General features: G+C 41.7%; 1 protein-coding gene across 7 annotated transcripts in view; it reads right to left on the bottom strand.

Annotated features, from left to right (window-relative positions):
* Positions 1 to 2,357: 2,357 nt before the first annotated feature.
* mapk6 (mitogen-activated protein kinase 6) overlaps positions 2,358 to 21,324 on the bottom strand; it is a 34,633-nt gene continuing 15,666 nt past the window's right edge. For 2 of the 7 annotated variants that reach the window (XM_085805223.1, XM_085805213.1), the window contains exons 4-9: positions 12,011 to 12,155; positions 10,481 to 10,645; positions 9,122 to 9,317; positions 7,790 to 7,907; positions 6,342 to 6,752; positions 2,358 to 4,973 (exon numbers count right to left, since the gene is read on the bottom strand). In XM_085805223.1, the coding sequence (XP_085661349.1) occupies positions 4,074 to 4,973; positions 6,342 to 6,752; positions 7,790 to 7,907; positions 9,122 to 9,317; positions 10,481 to 10,645; positions 12,011 to 12,155 (1,935 nt within the window). In that variant the 3' untranslated portion in view covers positions 2,358 to 4,073. The remainder of the gene's footprint in view (positions 4,974 to 6,341; positions 6,753 to 7,789; positions 7,908 to 9,121; positions 9,318 to 10,480; positions 10,646 to 12,010; positions 12,156 to 21,324) is intronic. The other 5 variants (XM_085805239.1, XM_085805229.1, XM_085805249.1 and 2 more) reach the window with 5 other exon arrangements.

Genomic DNA, 21,324 nt, shown 5'->3' with positions numbered 1-21,324 from the left:
CATTGCAGGATATATTTTATCATATATTTTCCTCTTTGTATCCTATTTATTTTCTTTAACTAAGTTATTTTCCTCTGGAGCGGCCTGGCCAAATAATTTCCTTCGGGATGAATAAAGTTCTATCTATCTATCTATCTATCTATCTATCTATCTATCTATCTATCTATCTATCTATCTATCTATCTATCTATCTATCTATCTTTAAAAAGCAGATTCATGTCTATTTCCACCTAAAGCTAAACAATGAATGAGAATTAATGCACCTTACGTTTAATATTTCTTTTCTGTTTCTGTTTTTATTTTGGGGAACATTTTGTCGACGGTTCTTGGAACATAAGTTAAGTGTAAATTCATGTATAATGAATGTTTTATAAAGGGATAGTTCAACATTTTTGGCAAATTGGCCCATTGCCATAATCTATGAGATAATAATAACACAACGTTACCAGACAGAGTTGTTTTAGAGATAAGTTCATGCAAAACCGCTGATGCACGTTGCCTTCAGGGACAGTTTTTCATCAACAGTCTCTGTATTTCCCTCTAAAACAACTCTGTGTGGTAACGTTGTGTTATTATCTCATAGCGTGGTGAATGTGCAGCTCACAACTTGTCCACCAGAGCGTTGTGGAGTTGTTGGATTGTGTATTTGATGAGTTTGATGAGGGAAACCAAGAAGAAATCCCATAATGAGCCTCCGTAGCGTAGCTCTGAGCAGCTCACGGCTCTGCTCCGCCGTTCTAAAAACAGCTTGCACCGACAATTAAAGGTAACAAACCTACTGCTATGACTATAGGGATTATGGCAATGGGCCAGTTTGCCAAAATGTTGAACTATCCCTTTAACATTCATCATACATTAATTTACACTTACACATTAATTTGCAAGTATTAAGATTGTTGAAGAGAAGTTTCCAGCGTTGACGGAGCTTTCTTTATTTAGTGACGCCTTTAAAACAGGTCTAAAAACCTAAAAATGAACAAGAGATTAGATCTTTGTCTTAATCAGACCTCAGAAAACTGACTGACAACATTTATTTATTTATTTACAGTATGACTTTCCTTTCCTTTCCTGTTTCTGGATGGTTTGTGTTCTATTAAACTGAATTTCTAACTTAACTTTTTTTTCTCTCCGTCTCAAAGTGCAGCTGTTACGTTAGTTTGGAAATGATTCTTCTTGTGAGAGATTAGGAAACACGTGTGTGGGGGGGGCTGATGGGAAACGAGACGTTCACACGCCTCATTTCTTAACACTCAATGTGTCACTGTTGCATAACGGGCAAGAAAAGAAACTCCTCGTGTGTGTGTGCGTGCAGTTTTAAACCTTAAAACAGGTGTGTGTTGGTGTGTGTCTGTGTGTGTGTGTGCGGCCACATTTAGCTGCCGATTCGAGCTGCAGCAGTGAAACTGAACCGAGTCGCTCAGAGACATAAAAGTGTCGAGGTTTCTAAAAAACACATGAGGTCAGAGAGACGGAAATAAAATAAAATAGTGGGGCGGATTAGCTCAATGTTTTACACCAATCGTTCACTTTGTGATAAAAGCATGAAATTTGGTGGATGTGTTGGTGAATATGTTTCAGACAAATCTGGATATTGGGCCACCTCAAAAGCGCCCCCTAGTGGCCGTGGCAGCCATTTGTTATGAGAATAAATGAATGATGAATATAAACTGCCCTTTTAATAATACCAACTGGTGATATATTGTATATTGTTGGAAAGCCTGATTAGTCACCTTTACAACGAGGTACAGCTTGTAAGGATCGTGCATTCATGGAAGGAGCAACGGGGCTAAACGTGTGGGTAGCGCCCCCCCAAAAATGTGCATCCCCTGTGGGGCGGATTAGCTCAATAAATCACAACAATTGTTTATTTTGTGACAGAAGCACAACATTTGGTGGAGGTGTTGGTGGATACATTTTTGAAACATGGTTTTTAAGGACCCTTAAGATGTCTACTTAAGATTTTTGCTTGTTGCCCGGGTCAACTGATGTCCCATGGGAGTTTTTTCGGTGGCCATTTTGAATTTATGTCTGCACGAATGGCGAAAAGGCGAATTTTCATAACTAAATCAGACATCATACAAAGACAAATGAACACACTTTTCCCAAAAATTATGACACTATAATACATAGTTGGTATTATTAAAAGGGCAGTTTTTATTCATCATTCATTTATTCGCATAACAAATGGCTGCCACGGCCACTAGGGGGCGCTTTGGAGGTGGCCCAATATCCAGATTTGTCTGAAACATATTCACCAACACATCCACCAAATTTCATGCTTTTATCACAAAGTGAACGATTGTTCAGCTAATCCGCCCCACTAAAATAAAAAAACAGAAGAGAGAAAGAGACCGAACTCTTTGCCAGTAATTTTTATTTTGAGATATTTTGTAGAACAGGGGAACCAATGATTACAAAAAAAAATGTCCATAAGTGTTCTACATGCTACACCTTAAACCTAATTCATCATGCTTGCCTGGAAAAAGTACATAGAAATTTAACAAAAAACGTACAATTAAAACGGATGTACATTATACTCACCATTAACTTACTTCTTTAAATGTACCTTTCTCTTGCTTCCATGCACGCAATTGTTTTGTTTTGTTTTTTACATTACATTGAGATAAAAAATTAAGACTTTTAGGCGCTTCTTCTTCTTTAATAATAATAATAATAATAAACCATAAAGCATAAAGTTTTTTGTTGTTTTCCACTAAAAAACAGAACGCACCTATAAATTAAAAAATAATAATGAATGAACAGAAAGAATGATGATATCCATTGGACAATATTGATGGAAAATGGAAAATAAAAATCCTCAATTTCTTCTTTGAGAACATAAAATAAAATAAAAAGATGAATTTGCAGTTCTACCATAAAAACAAAACAAAACAAAAAAAGGACACAGTTACACGCCCATAGAGCCGAAATGAAAATGGAAACAAAAACAGAACGAAACAAAACGAAAAACTCCTCTTCAGATCTTCAATAATCACATTGAAATAACACGTTTTTGATAAAATAAATATCGCAACATCTGCTAGAAATAAATAATAATGATTACTGAAACACCTCACTATGTTAAATGCTAGAGTGAGACAGATTTCATCATCTTCTACTTACGTACGCGACCACCACTTCATTTCATGGTTGTTATGACGATGGTCGAGTGTGTGTGTAAAGCACTAGTGCGGCTTCGAGTGTCTCTCGCGGCTGTTACCTTGAGGTAGATAACACATTTACATTAACGCCTACGATAATGGTTGCTGCTGGCATCATGTGTCAGATTTACAGTATGAAAGGGTTCGTTGTCGTCGTCGTTTTTTTTTTTTTCAAGGAAGTTTTTTTGTTTTTTTCTTTGGGGAAAAAAAAAAAATGGTATAAAGTCATAATAAAAATAAAAAAACAGAAGGAGAAATAAAAATAATAAGAAGAATAAAACCAAAAAGACATCCCATCCTCCTCCTCTGGTGAAGAAGGCTGATTGAAAGAAAGCACTTTAAAAGCCTACAGCATCTTTATATCGTCCATCTTCCTCTCCCTCACCCCTCATCTTCATCCTCCTCTCCTTCCCTGTGTCCTTTCCTTCCTTCCTTCCTCGTCTGACTACTTCACTTCTCTCCGTCTCGTCTGCAGAGCTTCGTTGTGCCGGTGACGTTGAGCCAGTTCAGCGATGATGAGGGCGTTAGACGTTTTAAATCCATGAAGGCTCAGAGCGACCAGGACTCTTTCAATATAATAATAATAATAAGAATAAGAATAATAAGAATAATTATAATAATAAGAATAACAATAATAAGAATAATAATAAATCACCCCGCTCAACTCTTTAAAAAAAACATAACTAAACAAAATAATTAAAAGCAACCGTAATAAAAAAAGGTATGAAATGATTCAAGTACAATAATATACCATAGTATTATTATTATTCTTCTTATTATTATTCTTATTATTAAGAAACATAAGAACAGAACGGTCTAGTTTCTCGTTGTGAGGGGAGAGAGGAAACATCTGGTTTTAATTCATCCATTCATTCATCCATTCATCCATTCATCCATCCGTTGGTTGGTTAATTAATTAAGATGCTTGAAGATGCTGCTGTAGGTTTTGTGGGCGATCTGCGGCGAGCACTTGACGGCGCACGGCGACGCGAGCGACGCCTGGATGGACTTGAGCGGCGGCGGCAGCAGGTCGTTGTCGTGGTCGTTGCCGACGGCGACGACGACGCGGTCGAACACGGGCAGCGTCGCCGCCAGAGAGTCTGAGAGCTGCACGTTGAGCACGATCTCCGAGGTCCGGCCGCAGCCCAGGAAGTCGCTGCTGCTGTTGTTGTTGTGGTGGTTACGGTCGTTATGGTGACGGCGGTCGCCCTCCGACGGCTCGGGCTCGGGCTCGGGCACGGTCTCGGTGTCGTCACGGCGACTGAACAGCCGGTCGAGGTAGCTGGTGTAGGTGCTCTCGATGTCCCAGCACGCCTCGTCGATCAGGCGGCCGTCGCCCGCGCGCTCGCCCGAGCCGAAGCTCTCCCAGGGCGGCGTCACGGCCCACGAGCCGTTTAACTCCCCGACGACGCCACCCGAGCCGCCGCCCCCGACGACGCCCCCGACGACGCCCCCGACGACGCCGCCGAGCTGCGCCAGGTTGACCAGACACTTCTCCTCCTTCTCCTGGCTGATGGACTTGGACATGGAGCCGGACCGCTGCTGCTCCAGCTGCTGCTGCTGAGACACCGACGAGTTGAGCTCGTTCAGGATTCCCACCTCGCTTATTAGCAACGCTGCGGTGGTCGCCGTGGTGACCGCCGCCGTCGCCGTGGTGACCGCCGTCGCCTCGGGCCGCGGCGGCTCGGGCTGCTGCAGGCTCAGCTTGATGGTGGAGGCGATGAAGGAGTCGAAGTCGAAGCCGGTGTTCTGCTGCTGCTTCTCCTGCTCGCCGTCCTTCTCCTTCTCCTTCTTCTCCTCCTTCTCCTTCTCCTGTCAATCATCAATCAATCAGTTTGTTTACTTCGGGCATGTCACTTTAAATCATTATCATCATACTTCATCATTCATTACATAATTAGCATAAATTAGCATAATTGCCTATATGGGAAGTATTTCAACAAAATTGACTTGGCTGATCTGGGCAATATTGGAGTGGTTTCAGGGATTATTGATGGTGCTGAATCCATTTCTGACATTTTCAAAATTCTAAATGGCTGTCTAAACCGGAAGTGACCAGATTTTAACCGCCAGTCGGCCGATTTTGATGGATTTTAAGCCAAATCTTAAGTTTTAGAGGATGCTGGTTGGACATATGACTCATGTATTTGAAGTAATATATAGTATGGGTCCCCAGTATTCAGAAACTGCCGGATGCTAACTTGTATATAGTGAACAATTAGCATAATTGAAATAATTAGCATACATTAGCATAATTGCTATGGGCAATATTTCAACAAAATTGACTTGGCTGATCTGGGCAATATTGGAGTGGTTTTAGGGGTTATTGATGATGCTGAATCCATTTCTGACATTTTCAAAATTCTAAATGGCTGTCTAAACCGGAAGTGACCAGATTTTAACCGCCAGTCGGCCGATTTTGATGGATTTTAAGCCAAATCTTAAGTTTTAGAGGATGCTGGTTGGACATATGACTCATGTATTTGAAGTAATATATAGTATGGGTCCCCAGTATTCAGAAACTGCCGGATGCTAACTTGTATATAGTGAACAATTAGCATAATTGAAATAATTAGCATACATTAGCATAATTGCTATGGGCAATATTTCAACAAAATTGACTTGGCTGATCTGGGCAATATTGGAGTGGTTTTAGGGGTTATTGATGATGCTGAATCCATTTCTGACATTTTCAAAATTCAAAATGGCTGTCTAAACCAGAAGTGACCAGATTTTGAAATCCATCAAAATCGGCCCACTGGCAGTTAAAATCTGGTCACTTCCGGTTTAGACAGCCATTTTGAATTTTGAAAATGTCGGAAATGGATTCAGCATCATCAATAACCCCTAAAACCACTCCAATATTGCCCAGATCAGCCAAGTCAATTTTGTTGAAATATTGCCCATATAGGCAATTATGCTAATTTATGCTAATTATGTCTGTTATGCTAATTGCCCAATATAAATAAGTTAGCATCCGGCAGTTTCTGAATACTGGGGACCCATACTATATATATTTCTACTATTCAACATTTCCGGGTTCACGATGGGGCCCTATGGGCTGGCAAGTAGACTAATACTGTATGTGAATAGATTTTTCCTCCCACCCCTAATGTGTATGGTGGATTGTAGAAACTGAATCGCCCTGCCTGTGGGGATCAATAATAAAGTCTCATGTACCTCTACCTCCGCCGCCACGGCCGGAACGCCGATACCGCGATCCGCCTCCTTGGCCGCCATCTGCGCCTTCACCAGCCCGTTCTTCTCACACTTGCTCTTGGCCTTGCGGTCGGCCTTGTCCTTGCTCTGCTGCTCCTTCCAGTTGGACAGGTCGATGATGAGCTTGGGCTCGTAGTAGTGGTTCACCTCGCTGTCGCGCCAGATGAGGTTGTCCAGGTACGACGGCGACGACACGGCCTTGTAGTTGCACGTGTGGCTGCACTGCAGGTCGCAGTACTTGTTCTCGTGGTGCTCGTCGCCGTCCTCGTCCGGCGTCCACGAGCGCTCCGGCGGGAACAGGCTGGAGTAGTCGAAGGACGGCTCGTCCAGGAACTTCTCACGGTCGCCGTCCGCGTATTTACGAGGGTCCACCTGAACGAAGAGGAAGAGGAAACAGCTGTTAGAGCCTCGTGGAGAGAGAGAAGTCCACAGAGAGAAACTGGAGGAACTAAGCGTGTAGGGATGGCACGATTATACATTTTCTTGGTGCGATTATTGTCAGAGAAATAATCAAGGTGTTACGATTATCACGATTATTATGCACTCATTAATTTCACGACTCTATGAATGTGTAAAATCAAATGGTAACACTTCACTTGAATAGGTATTCATAAGATTGACATAACAGCTGTCATAACCATCAATGAATACTTCTGACAGCTGTGGTTAAGTGTCATTCAGTAAGTTATGTCACTTTTGATGCAAAGTTGACATTGTTTGAGATGTTTTTGTTCTGAGAACTTGACATCATTTTTAAAGTTTGTCCATTAGGTCTGCTATGACAGTTTAAATTGTCTTTATGTCAAGTTGTCAGAACAAAAACATCTCAAACAATGTCAACTTTGCATCAAAAGTGACATAACTTACCGAATGACACTTAACCACAGCTGTCATAAGTATTCATTGATGTTTATGACAGCTGTTATGTCAATCTTATGAATACCTATTCAAGTAAAGTGTTACCAATCAAATGCAGTCAAAATATAATTACATTACTCATTGTTTACACTAAATATTTCAAGTATCTAATAATATAGTATGACCAATTATTAACCCCCCAGGGGAAGTGTTTGAAATATTCAGGTCATAAATTGCCATCTATACCAAATGTTTGTTTTTTTAACCCTTTTTTGTTTTGTTTTTTAATACAAAAGACACACCAACATTTAAATTCCCACCAATTCAATGTTACGTTAGTTAAATGGACCAGTATCTGTGCATTAACCTTTATTTTGGCGCAACATCTGCCGATACGGTTCCAACATCATCTTATTTGGGAAGTGACGGTATTTAGGAATCTTTGCGATTAATTAATTGTGGCGTTTAATACCACGATTAATTGTGAAAACAATAAGTAATCGTGACATCCCTATAAAAAAAGTGTGTGAGATAAAACAACGAGGACGAACCTGAACTTCCTCCTCGTCGGTGACGTCGGACAGCGCCCGCGGGTCGACCTGCACCTCGTCGGGGTCGTGGCCGCTGTGCAGGTGCCAGTCGGCCTCCGACAGCTGGCTCTCGTGATACCTGAGGACAGAGGAGAGAGAGAGTTTTAGTTTTTAACATTCAACTTTTGAGTTTCAGACTCAAACACATGCATGCTGGGTTTCCATGGAGACTGTTTCCTCTTCCTGACTGAGTCTTTCAGGTTTTAACTGTTTCCATCTGATCTGGTCTGGTATTGGTTGAGCCTCTGCATTTATTCTCAACAGAGGTTTTACTGGTTTTACTGGTCGGCTCGCCCAGCATTTCCACCACCACTAATAATAACAAAATAACCATAGAGACAAAACCATAGATTTATCTAAAATGGAGCCATTAACAAGTGGTAACGTAGATTCATCCACATTAATGTGAGACTTTTAAATAACCAAATACAAACTCCTCGTTGTCCCTTTAATGCTAGTGAGCTGCGCTGGTTTTAATCTCCAGACCCGTTGAGAACTGCGACTGGTCCCAGATCAGATCAGTAGTTGTTCTTTCATTTAAACATTTGAAGTGAAGAAACGTCTCTCCACATTTACGTCGACACGGAGCAGAAAGAACAGAACCAGAACCAGACGACATTCAGTTACATGATGTCATTTTACTTTGCATCGGTTTAGATGAAAAGGTTGGTAACCTTTTAATTTACAGGCCGTTAATTACGTGATAATGTCAAGAAATAGTCTAGAAATATAACTATTCCATTTCATAGCAATGTCATGTTTTTCATGAAGGTAAAATATTACACGTGCTTTTCATGTTTTGTTTTTTTTTTGGGAAAGGCCTAAATGTTTCTCCACCAAGTCGTTGACCGATATTTCTGGACTATTTCTAGACATTATGACACAATTAGTTGCTATTTCTTGACATTATCACGTAATTAACGGCCCGTAAATTAAAGGGTTATTCCACCTGTGTGAAACCAAATTAAACTCCCTTCAGTTTATTCTGATTGAGCCGTTTATACGAAGCATTTTCATTCTAATCTGAATGTGTGTCTCCATGTGTGAACCCAGGTTGATTGTTATGCAAGTTGTGTTTTGAAAGTACTTAATTGTTGCCCCTTTTTTTGGCTTTTAGGTTGCCTTTAACATCTGGCCAGGGACAACGGAGGAGAACTAGCCTTGTTGGCTCTAACTCTGGCCCACTGACAGTTTTTCTTTTAACTCTGTTGATTAGTGGTGCACTGTCCCTATGAAATAAACTAATAATAAATTAAAAGGTCGTGTCAGCAGCTCGGTGTGGGTCCGTCCTACCTGTCCCAGGTGTGGCTGTGGCTCTGGTCCATCAGCAGGATGTCGTCCACCTCGTCCTCGATGTGGAACGGGTGCAGCGAGACGGGCTCGTCCAGGGGGAAGGAGTAGTCGGCCATGTAGGGGTGAGCCAGCGCCTCCTCGGCCGTCAGACGGTCCATCGGGTTGAAGGTCAGGATCTTCTCCAGGAAATCCAGAGCTGCAGGAGGAAGAGGAGGAGGAGGAGGAAGAGGAGGAGGTGATTACGATGTACCACAGATACAACCTCTGTTTACTTTCAAATGTATACATTGCAAGTATCCTGCTTATTTAAAACTATTTTTGATTCCATACTCCACAACATATCAATCACGGCACTCATCTCAGTACTTCTTCCTTATTCCTACAGTGAACAAAACAACTGGTAAAAGAGCATTGATGTTTAAAGCGCCTTCAGACTGGAATAATCTTCCTTTAAACATACGCTCATTCAACAACTTCTTTTCATTGTTTTAAATATGCCTTCTCTTCTTATTTTGAGTTAAATTGCACATGTTTCAGATGATGTTATATCAATATTATCTGTAACACAAATTTCAATTTGCAATATATTATTATAAGTTATTATTATACATTTCTCTTAGTTCTACTTGGCTACTGCTATGGCCATTTATGTCTTGTCCCTTTTTTTGGTTGTCATGTATTTTAGGACCCCCTCGAAAACGAGAGGATTCCTCTCTAGGTGTTTATCCTATTAAATAACATTTCTGAGTGAATGGATGTGTAGCGGCGCCGAAAATAATCGTGTCAAAGCTGCATCGAGATTCTTAACGGGACGATTCTGAATCGATGCAGTTGTGTCTCATGATCGATTTTTAACTTCAAATAATTATTTAAGTTTGATGATGTTGTTCACACACAGAGATGGTGATTTATTCTATTTAAAAGCACAATGCAAAGATTTATGTTTTGTTTTTGAGAAATTAACAAGGTCACGTTTCAGTAGACTATAGGCCTTTTCTTTTTCTTTCTGTGTTCAGACTCCAAGGAAGTTAAAGTTAAAGATACTTTATTAATCCTTTGCAGGAAATTACAAAGCTGCTGCTGCGTTGTGGAAATGCATTGAAATCATATTTTATATTTATGTAAATAAAAAAGTTTTCATATTCATCCGACTATTTATGTTAATTAATGAAAAAGCCATAGAACACTGAGGATGTGATGCATCGAAACGCATCGAATAATCAAATCGAACTGAATCGCGGACTTGGTGAATCGTAGTCCAATTGAATCGTGATGCCAGTGAAGATGCAGAAAATCACTACCGATGGATGGATGATGGATGATGGATGATGGATGATGGGATGGATGCGTGTGACTCACCCTGGGGGCTGACGTCGGGCAGCAGCTTGGCCAGCGGCGTGTGCGGCTTGGACATGTCGTTGCGGATGAAGACGGGGATGACGCTGTGCAGCTCCTGTCTGTCCTCCTCCCGCAGCACCGGGATCGACTCCAGGATCAGCTGCATCTGCTCCAGCTCATGAGCTCCTGAACAAACACAACAACAACACACACACACACAACAAAACAACAGAGAGGAATGAATGAACCGTTAGAAGAGTTACACAACAGCACAACGTTTTAACATCTGCACCACCGACCGAGTGAGTTTAGTTTTTCTGGCGAAGCGCGGTCATGAGAGACAACGACTTAGTCAGACTTCTACTCACACACCCAGACTAAACACTGTCTCTTAATCTGAAGCCTGTTCCCGGGAATTTTGGCCCATTGATCTTTTTCATTTCTAACTGTGGATTCAATATGTTTTGTCTTGTTTTGTTATAATATTGTTTGTTTTGATATCGTCTACCTGTGTCTTGTTTTGTAGTTGTGAGGTTTTAAAGTCTTACTGTGTCATGTGCATTTAGATAGATAGATAGATAGATAGATAGATAGATAGATAGATAGATAGATAGATAGATAGATAGATAGATAGATAGATAGATAGATAGATCGATCTTTATTCATCCCGAAGGAAATTATTCGGCCAGGCCGCTCCAAAAGAAATGAAAAAAACTAGAGCAGCAGAGATAGGCTAGACTTTAACAATGGAGACACCAGGCAGTTGTTTTTTTTTAGTTTTTAGTGCAATTTTTTTTATTTTTGTGGTTGGTTGAACAGCATTTCAAGAGTGCAATCTGTGAGACTCTGCTATAGCTGCTGTTTAAATATGTTACATAAATGTCTTATAATAATAAAGACATGAGAATGGTAATATAATCTGCTTCATGTGTCTTCTTATTGCTGCATGTGGATTTATACTGTTATTCCAGAAAAGTTGAAAGGTCATCGTCTACACAGCACAACTGACTGAGAAGAACAGGATGACTGTTATATGGTTCTACTACTATGACTGCTATATAACTAGTGATGTTGAAATACAATAGTGAAGCAACTTGTTGGTTTTGGCTAGTAAAAAAATCTGTCTGCCGAGTAACTTTTTGACCTACTGGCCACTTGGCTAGCAGGTCAAAAAAGTTAATTTCAAACCCTGCTTGTTTTCTTCAGCAGCTCAGGACACTTTAACAAAATAGCTGCCCCACGTGGATTTGTAGAAAAGAGACCAATAAGAAGAGTGGGAGCCGATCTGGGCTTCCTGTTGGACTAGACATTAATGAAACGTCGCGTCAGCTGCTATTTATTAATTAATTCATCTTAATTCTGTCAATAACTCGTCACCAGGCTCAGATTAAACTCATCTCTGTGTGTGTTGTGTGTGAAGCAGCTCCACTGTAACGACAGCGACCGACTGCTGTGACTCGTGTGTTTTCGAGCCGTAATAAACGCTGAGTCATCATGAGCCGTGAGACGCTGAGTCAGTGTTTTTTTTGTTTGTTTGTTTTGTTTGTTTACCTGCGAACAGGGTTTTCCCCGTGAGCATCTCGGCGAAGATGCAGCCGGCCGCCCACATGTCGATGGCTTTGGTGTAGTTGTTGGGAGAGAGCAGCAGGCGAGGCGATCGGTACCACTTGGTGACCAGACCTTCAGAGAGGTGACCCTGCACAGAAACACACAGAGAACGGAAAATAAATATATAAAATAAAACAAAATACAATACAATGTTCCCACTCTTTTCTTGAAATCATTTTCCAGGACTTTTCCCGGACATTTCCAGCGGCTCCAGTCTGACAGACATGTTATTATTATTATTCTACATCCTCTGTCCCGTTCATGCTCTGGAGAAGTCTTCTTTTCGACAGTTGGACCAGTTTATTTTGTACAGTTTTGTTTAGTTAGGGGTGCACTGAATGGCATTTTTTTGGCCGAAGCCGAATACCGAATAAAACCAAAACGCTTGGCCGAATAACAGAATAATACCGAATAATGAAAGTGGTTTTAAAGTTTTTTTGTTTTGTTTTTTTGGGGGGGGGGGGGCTTTTGGATAAATAAAATATTTTTTTAGACTTAATTTTCAAAGAAAGTAAATGTTTATTGACTATTCTGACAGTTTTTTGAATATTCCAGTTAATATTCGGCCTTGCTTTTCTCTCATTCCACCGAATACTGAATGTTGCTTTTTTTTTTGCAATATTCGGCCGAATATATTTGGTTACCGAATATTCGGTGCATCCCTAGTTTTGTTTCTATGTTTCTTCCTCTCCCAGCTCCAGAAGTTGGTTTAAAGATGTACAGTCTGTGGCTCTAAGTTATGCAATAATCCCTTACAGTTACATGCTTAGAAATTCCTACGAATGTATCATAGAACAACACAAACATTGTGTCCAACACTGGAAACACTCATCAACTCAAAGTCTCTAGTTTTCTCATTAGGCACTAACCCCCTTTTTTTTTTTTTAGAAAATAAATCCTTAGTGAGGTCTGAAAACAGCAAACAGAGCTCTGGTAGCTGATGTGGTAAATCATTTTCTAGGACAACTGAAGCTTTTCCAGGACATTTGACTTTTTTTTTCCTTCTCATTTTCCATGACTGGAAAATTGGTCAACCATTTTCCAGGTATTCAAGGTTTTCCAGGACAAGTGGGAACCCTGAAAGTAAAATAACACACCTGTTGGATTCATTCACAGCTTCACTGAAGAGACTTTACTTCACTTCCATCTTCTACCCCAGTGATTCCCAACCAGAGGGACGTGGAAACATTTATTCATTCATTCATGATAAATAAATATTCCCAGTTATTTCATAAACTCTTTACTAAAAATGGTCCGTGTGTGCGTCATAACCAGTTCCCTCAGAAGAAAACAACCTGTCACACAACTCTGTATCGATGCTAAAACGGCGAATCTGTGTCAAAGTTGTTATAGTTTTAAAATTTTCCTTAGTTTTTATTTCAGTTAAGTTTTAGTGAGTTCAACAAGTGATGAAGCAGTTTTAGTTTAGTTTTCATTGTTGAGGAATTGACTAGTTTTTATTGAGGGGAACACTTTTTATTGTTTTAACATCGTTATTGTTTTATTGTGTTTTATGTGTTATGTCTTATGTTCTATTTTTACTCATGTACAGCACTTTGATTTTAAAGTGCTTCATAAAGTTGAGTTGGTTTTGTGCCGATCCTACAGTTCTGTGACGACACATTAACATTTGGCTTCGACAAAACACAAAAAACAGCCAGAAAACTAAACTAAAAAACGCTGGAGAATGTGTCTAAAATGTCTTTGTAACAGAAACAAAAGAGAGAAATTTAAATTACTTTCCCACAGAACTTATTCTATGTACAAATCCTCACACATTCTCATGCTTGTCAAAGCGCTGGTTACTAAGTAAGCAAGTTTGCACACATTGTTGAGTATTATGTGAGTGTGTGTATGTGTCTGGCTATGAGTGTGGTTATTAGAGGAGGATGATTGTTATCTGTGTATTGTATGTGTTTGTGTTTGAATGTGTGATGAGAGTGAGAGAGTGTGTATGTGCTGTTAGTCCCTATTGTGCACTTTATGATTTGGCGCTCCTGTTTCCCTGCTTTTATTAGTGCATTCTGTCCATTTTTTTTTAAATATTATGGTTATTATGTCCTATTTCAATTAATCTTAATATTGTATCTGTTTAGCACTTTACCTGCCCATGGACTACAGGTGGAAATTAGCAATTGCTGCTATAACCAGCTGGCTCAAAGCATCTCTTCTTGCTTTACAAGATTAATGTTTTTTGTGCATTGTCCCTGTTTTAAATAAATAAATTCATTCATTCACTTTCACTTCTTAATCGTTTGTGTTGTGTTTTATCTACGACCACGTTTGGAGAATCATCATCATCGTCATCATCATCAGTATCAGTGAGTCCGGACAGGAACCGACCGGTTTCTGCCTCCTGGTCCGGCACTAAACTCCTTGACGACGGACCGGCTCAGACCCGCGGTCACGTACGCCAACACAGACACAGACAAAGACCCCGCAGCAGCAGCAGCAGCAGCAGCAGCAGCAGCAGCAGCAGCAGCAGCAGCAGCAGCAGCAGCAGCAGCAGCAGCAGCAGCAGCAGCAGCAGCAGCAGCAGCAGCAGCAGCAGCAGCAGCAGCAGCGAGGCCGTAGATAGATAAAAGGGGGGAGGACGGGGGAGAGGAGGGGGGGGGACAGACACGTGCGGCCGTGTCAGCAGTCTGAGAGCAGCAGGATAATCCCCTGATGCCGCCGCCGCTTCACACGGGCACAAAGCAAAGCAAACCGACCTGTGGGAGAGAGTGTGTGTTTGTTTTGTGTTGGTTGGTACACACACACACACACACACGGAGGGGGGGGGGGGCGGGGGGGTAAAACAACTCCTCTCCATGCTGTCGTAGTTTGCATTGAGACCAGATCGGTCACCGAGCAGCAGCAGCAGCAGCTTCTGTTTCTGCCCTAATTTAGCTGCGAGTGTCTGATGTCACCGCCTCGTTTCAATAGGACTATAAATGACAACGCCATAGACCAGAGCGGCATCTGAGAATGACTGAGGCATCCTGGGTAATTTAGGGGCAGCGCCCGGCATCCCTCCATTGAAAAGTTCAGCCTAACTGGCTTGACAAACTAACTAACTAACTAACAAAAAGTTGTCTATTAACAGGCTATTTACAGACAACACTTATAGTGTGGCGGATTAGCTCAATATTTTACACCAATCGTTCACTTTGTGATATAAAAGCATGAAATTTGGTAGATGTGTTGGTGAATATGTTTCAGACAAATCTGGATATTGGGCCACCTCCAAAGCGCCCCCTAGTGGCCGTGGCAGCCATTTGTTATGCGAATAAATGAATGATGAATAAAAACTGCCCTTTTAATAATACCAACTATGTATTATAGTGTCATAATTTTTGGGAAAAGTGTGTTCATTTGTCTTTGTATGATGTCTGGTTTAGTTATGAAAATTGGCCTTTTCGCCATTCGTGTGGACATAAATTCAAAATGGCCACCGAAAAAACTCCCATGGGACATTAGTTGACCCGGGCAACAAGCAAAAATCTTAAGTAGACATCTTAAGGGTCCTTAAAAACCATGTTTCAAAAATGTATCCACCAACACCTCCACCAAATGTTGTGCTTCTGTCACAAAATAAACAATTCTTGTGATTTATTGAGCTAATCCGCCCCACAGGGGATGCACATATTTGGGGGGGCGCTACCCACACGTTTAGCCCCGTTGCTCCTTCCATGAATGCACGATCCTTACAAGCTGTACCTCGTTGTAAAGGTGACTAATCAGGCTTTCCAACAATATACAATACATCACCAGTTGGTATTATTAAAAGGGCAGTTTTTATTCATCATTCATTTATTCACATAACAAATGGCTGCCACAGCCTCTAGGTGGCCCAATATCCAGATTTGTTTGAAACATATTCACCAACACATCCACCAAATTTCATGCTTTTATCACAAAGTGAACGATTGGTGTAAAACATTGAGCTAATCTGCCCCACTATTAGCCAAAACCTCCCCGGTGATTCCACCAAATACGTGTAGATGTCTGGGTCAGACATTTCTGGCCACTGTGTGGGGTCATTGATCACTGTGGGAGGCTAAAGGAGCATACCGCTAGATTCATTCATTGTAGTTTTTCAAGATGGCGTGAACGGTGGGTTTCAAAGAGGGTGTCAAAATAATTATGAGACATAGTGCTACAAAAGAAACACAAAATAAAACATTAAAAATTGATTGTTAGTTAGTCTACGCTCCATCAAAACACAAAAAGCCACTGAGTGCAATGTAAAAATGCCGGGTGCTGCCCCTAAATTACCCAGGATGCATCAGTCATTCTCATTTGCATAAAGACACACAACCACCTCCTCCTCCTTCAGGTGACCAGTTAATCCGCCGGTCAGAGTGAGTGAAGCTCATAATGAGGTCGAGGACGATCAGACGGTCACTGTGTCGCCGCCGTGACAACAATATGATGATGTGTTGTGATATATCAAGAAACATTATCAAGTTATTTATCCCCCCGAGAGTCTATTCTTAGAAAAACTCTCCTAATCTAGTTTATATTTCACAGCTGCTACATGATAATCATGATAAATACAGTTAGAGGAATAAACTTCTGCTTAGAAATAATGAAAATGCTGCAGGAAGCAACAGGTAAATGTGAAGAAATAACCTGTTTTATTAATAAAAAGCCGTTGTTCGCTGCAAAATCCAACGCAAATATCAAAAATAATCCAAATATCAACACAGAAAACAGGTATTTCAGTGCGTTCGTGTTATTTTCTTGCAGCTTCTCTGGTGTTGAAGAAGCAGCAGCTTGTGAATCATTTGACCTGTGAGGATGTGGTGACGGTGGAGAAACATGCAGCCGGCGTTACAACACACACAGACACACACAGACACACACACACACACACACACAGAGACACACACACAGACAGATGAGGTCAGATATGAAATGGTCGTCGTCATTGCACAAGAACTAAATCCTGAACTCTGGACCTGAAGGAGACGATTAGAGAAATTTGCCTTCGAGCCGAAGCCGTAAAGTTCAGACTACACACTTTTACTGAGTGTGTCTAAGTGGGACACACACACAGACACACACACACAGACACACACACACACAGACGCACACTGTGGCATTAAAGCATCAGACATCCCAGCTCCACTGCAGCAGTGGGTGAATAACTGAACCACCTGATCTGAATTAGAGCACGCTGACATTTAATGAGTCATTACAGCTCCTCTATAATATGTGTGCTAATGTGCGTGTGTGGTAATGTGTGTGTGTGTGTGTGTGTGTGTGTGTGTGGGGTAATGTGTGTGCGTGCGTGTGTGTTCGTCATCAGTGCTGCAACCTTTAGCAGCTCACACCACATGTCAGTGAAGGTGGACGCTGAGAGATGAGGTCATCGTCATCTCCAGCTGGTAAACCTGCGAACACGACGACTAGAGCGACACACACACACAGAAACACACACACTAACACACACACACACACAGAAACACGCACTAACACACACAGAAACACACACTCTACACTGAATTATTTCATGGATAAAAAGCCTTCATCTCTATAAATAGAGGGGTGAGTTGAGTCTCACAACACATCGGACATATGAAGCTAATTAATGTGGATAAACAATTAAACCGCCTCTATAATTTAAATCTGACAGATTAAATAAACACCATGTTCATATTTATTATTATTATCATTTATATATTTCTGATTGTTCATTTGTATGTTCTGTTGTCTTTTTTGTATGACATTAGGCCCTATATTATTGTTACGGAATTCCTCCCATCTAGCGTCGTGGTTGTACAGCGGGGGAAAATAAGTATTGAACACGTCAACATTTTTCTCAGAAAATATATTTCTAATAGAGCTATTGACATGAAATCTTCACCAGATGTCGGCATCAACCCAAGTAATGCACACATACAAAGAAATCCAAACATTAATGTCCATAAATTACTAAGTCATGTGTAATAAAGTGAAATGACACAGGGAATAAGTATTGAACACATGAAGAAAATAAGAATTTTGTTCTTAATTTGCTTGCCTGGTTAAATAAAGGTTAAAAAAGAAAAGAAAAGGAGGGGCAAAAAGGTATGGAAAGCCAAGAAAGCAGCTGGAGTTTGTCAGTATTTAGAATGTAATCCTGTCTCCTATCAGTGCAAAGTAATATAATATAATGCTGGTTTAGTCCTGATTGATGCCTTTTAAAAAGGTTTCTCACCACCAAGGTGTCAGACAAGAAGCATTGCATGATAGGTAATAGCAAAGAGCTGTCTAAGAGCTGTCTAAAGACCTACGCAACCAAAGATTTCAGGGTTCCCTAACAGTCCAGGACACTGGTGGAGAGCTTCAGACAGACCTGGGATCAGCAGGTACAGTTGTTTCAGAGAAAACAATAAGTACTGCACTCAACCGCCGTGGCCTCCATGTCTTGCGTGGTGTGCGTGCATGGAGGCCGTGGAGCAAACATATAAATCTAAAATCTAAAAAACACGGTCATCAAGTCCTGATACTTGTTAAATAAAAACTAAAAACAGAAAGCAGCTCTGAAACTCATCCGGCCTCGTCTGCTCCTCTGTTTCTTTAGTTGGATCGCTGTGCGGTCTGCAGCCAGACGGGCTTGTTGCTGGCTGAATAATTGGGTCAAATGTGTGTGTGTGTGTGTGTGTGTGTGTGTGTGCTGTTGCTGCAGTTGTGGTTTGGAGCCGTGTGAAGAGCGTGTGGAAGTGTGTGAGTGTCTGTGCGAGTGTGAGTGTCTAACCTCGGTGAACCCCCTCGTTATAACATTCCTGAAAACTTCCCCGTCATTATCTCTGCAGCATCTCAAATTACCGACTTTTTACACTGAAACCACAGCGGCCCAGTTTCTATTTATTTATTTATTTTACTTGAACTGTTTCTATTAGTGCCGCTCTTCATGCCAACAACCAATAGCATCATTATATGTCTCTAGTACTTTGTCTTTTGGATAAACAGATCAAACCCTGCTGGACCTCGACCCGTGTTTTTTTGTTTTTGCCTTTTCAGTCTCTGCACTAAAGATATATTTAAAAAAATATATCTATAAATAAAGAGAGTTTAAATTGTTGACGTGTTGTTTTCGACCCCGGCTCAGCGGCAGCAGCAGATGTGATCTCACTCAGCCTCGGCACATTAAAATTAAAACGTGTCACTCTATCCTGGAGGAGTTTATACGGAGCGGACGACGACGACGGCCTCTCGGTTTAAAAAACCAAAAACAACTCACAACCCACTTAGCTAATAGAATAAAACCTTCATGTGGTTTTCTTTCTTTCTTTCTTTCTTTCTTTCTTTCTTTCTTTCTTTCTTTCTTTCTTTCTTTCTTTCTTTCTTTCTTTCTGTGTGTCGTTTTTAACTGGAAGAAGGTTAAAGTAAAAAGCGGACATGGGCACACACAGGCCTCAGATTGACTCGCACAGTTAAAGACAAAGAGCTGGCTGAGAGGAGCAGAGAGGAGGAGCAGAAGGAGGAGGAGAGAGGAGGAGAGAGGAGGAGGAGGAGCAGAGAGGAGGAGGAGGAACTGGAGAGGTTGGATGAGTGCACGTGAATTCTTGTCATTCTTGATCCAGGGCCACCACCACCACCACGAAGGGGCCGGCCTTAAAACTAAAAGGAGAGAAAACCCGATGCAGCATTAACACGAAGAAGCCTGAGGGGAATCGAGGAGGAAGAGGAGGAGGAGGAGGAGGAGGAGGAGGAGGAGGAGGAGGAGGAGGAGGAGGAGTCGTGTTTTTCAACGGAGTAAAAAAACAAACACAGAAGGAGGAAAAAGGTGAAACAACGACGACACAGAAACCGAGGTTCAACTGGCAAAGAGCGTTCGCGTCTTTATTTAGAAACACGACTCTATTCAGATAACATGAACTCAGGCACCCAGCTGCTCCCCCCCCCTCTCCCCCGTCCTCCCCCCTCCTCCTCCCCCTCCCCCTTCCCTCCTCCCTCCCTCTAAAGCCTCATAAACCCAGAGGGCAGTGGTGACTGAGATTTAGAGATTTTGCCCCCGGTGACTTTGTCCAAAAGTCTCAGGAGCGTTGAGTTCGTCGTTCTGCCGCCTGTCACACGTCAGCGTCACGTCACGTCATTATTAAAAAGGGACAGTCCAACATTTAGTCAGATTCTCCTCTCACCATAATAATAACCTCCTATAGTCATAGCAGTATAGGTGCATCATTACCTTTAATAAAAAAAAAAGGTATAATGTGTAGGAATTATTCCCCCATCTAGCGGTGCGGTTGCATATCTGAACGTATTCTTGATGTTGCATTCAGGTGAAATGGGGCAGACGTCAGACAGACAACAGACGCTGCATGTAACAGGATAAACAAGTGGTCCGCCAGCACGAGGCAAAACAATACAGGCGTGACAACATGTTGTCATGGTGATGTGGTATTGTTTTACCTTTGTCTTTCTCTGGTGGAGTAAAATGACATCCGGTTGGTTTGCCGACGGCCGTCTGCCTGACTGCACCTGAATGCAACACCGGTGCCTCCGTCCTTCCTCACACTACACAGTGGTGACAGTTTTAACAGGCCGTTTCCGTGGTTACCTACGGTCACGATGCAACATGGCCGCCTCGGTTCGGTGCGTCGCCCACTTCTGTATTTGTAACGACTTGTAACAACTCATTCTAAGGAACCAGAAAGCTTTACTTTGGATGCAGCTGTGATTCACCTTCAGTCAAATACGGATTTATGAAAGACAGGTTTGATTTTTGCTGATAAAAAGACAAATAAGTTACAGACTGGGGCTTTAATTATCGGTGCATGTTGTTTTGAGACCGGCGGGGCAGAGACGTGAGCTGCTCAGTGAACACAATGGAGGTGAAACTCATCAAATACACAATCCAACAACTCCACAACGCTCTGGTGGACAAGTTAATTAACCGATAGTTAAAGGTGATGATGAACCTACTGCTGTGACTAGAGGGGTTATTATGGTGAGAGGCGAGTCTGACTAAATGTTGAACTGTCCCTTTTAAAAACTCCCACAGACACCATCAGATAGGACGATGCCCATTGTACCATCACTGACCAGACAAAACCAGCAATACTGTTTGTAAAAGGAAACGAGGGGAGAGGAGCGGAGCGTCGGAGCGACGGCAGCGTCTGTAGCAGCAGTCGTCTGCAACACAACACACACACACTGACAGACACACACACACTGACACACACACACACACAGACACACACACTGACACCAGCCAGACAAGCAGCTTTTCAATAGCCACTTGCCAGCAGCAGCAGCATGTTGTTGTTTCCCATCAGCAAAAACTG

This window comes from Trachurus japonicus, chromosome 3 (assembly GCF_045865225.1).
Source record: "Trachurus japonicus isolate A0001 chromosome 3, Traja_1.0".
NCBI lineage: Eukaryota > Metazoa > Chordata > Actinopteri > Carangiformes > Carangidae > Trachurus > Trachurus japonicus.
The sequence above is the reverse complement of the archived record's forward strand: the minus strand, read 5'-3'. Positions and strand labels throughout refer to the sequence as shown.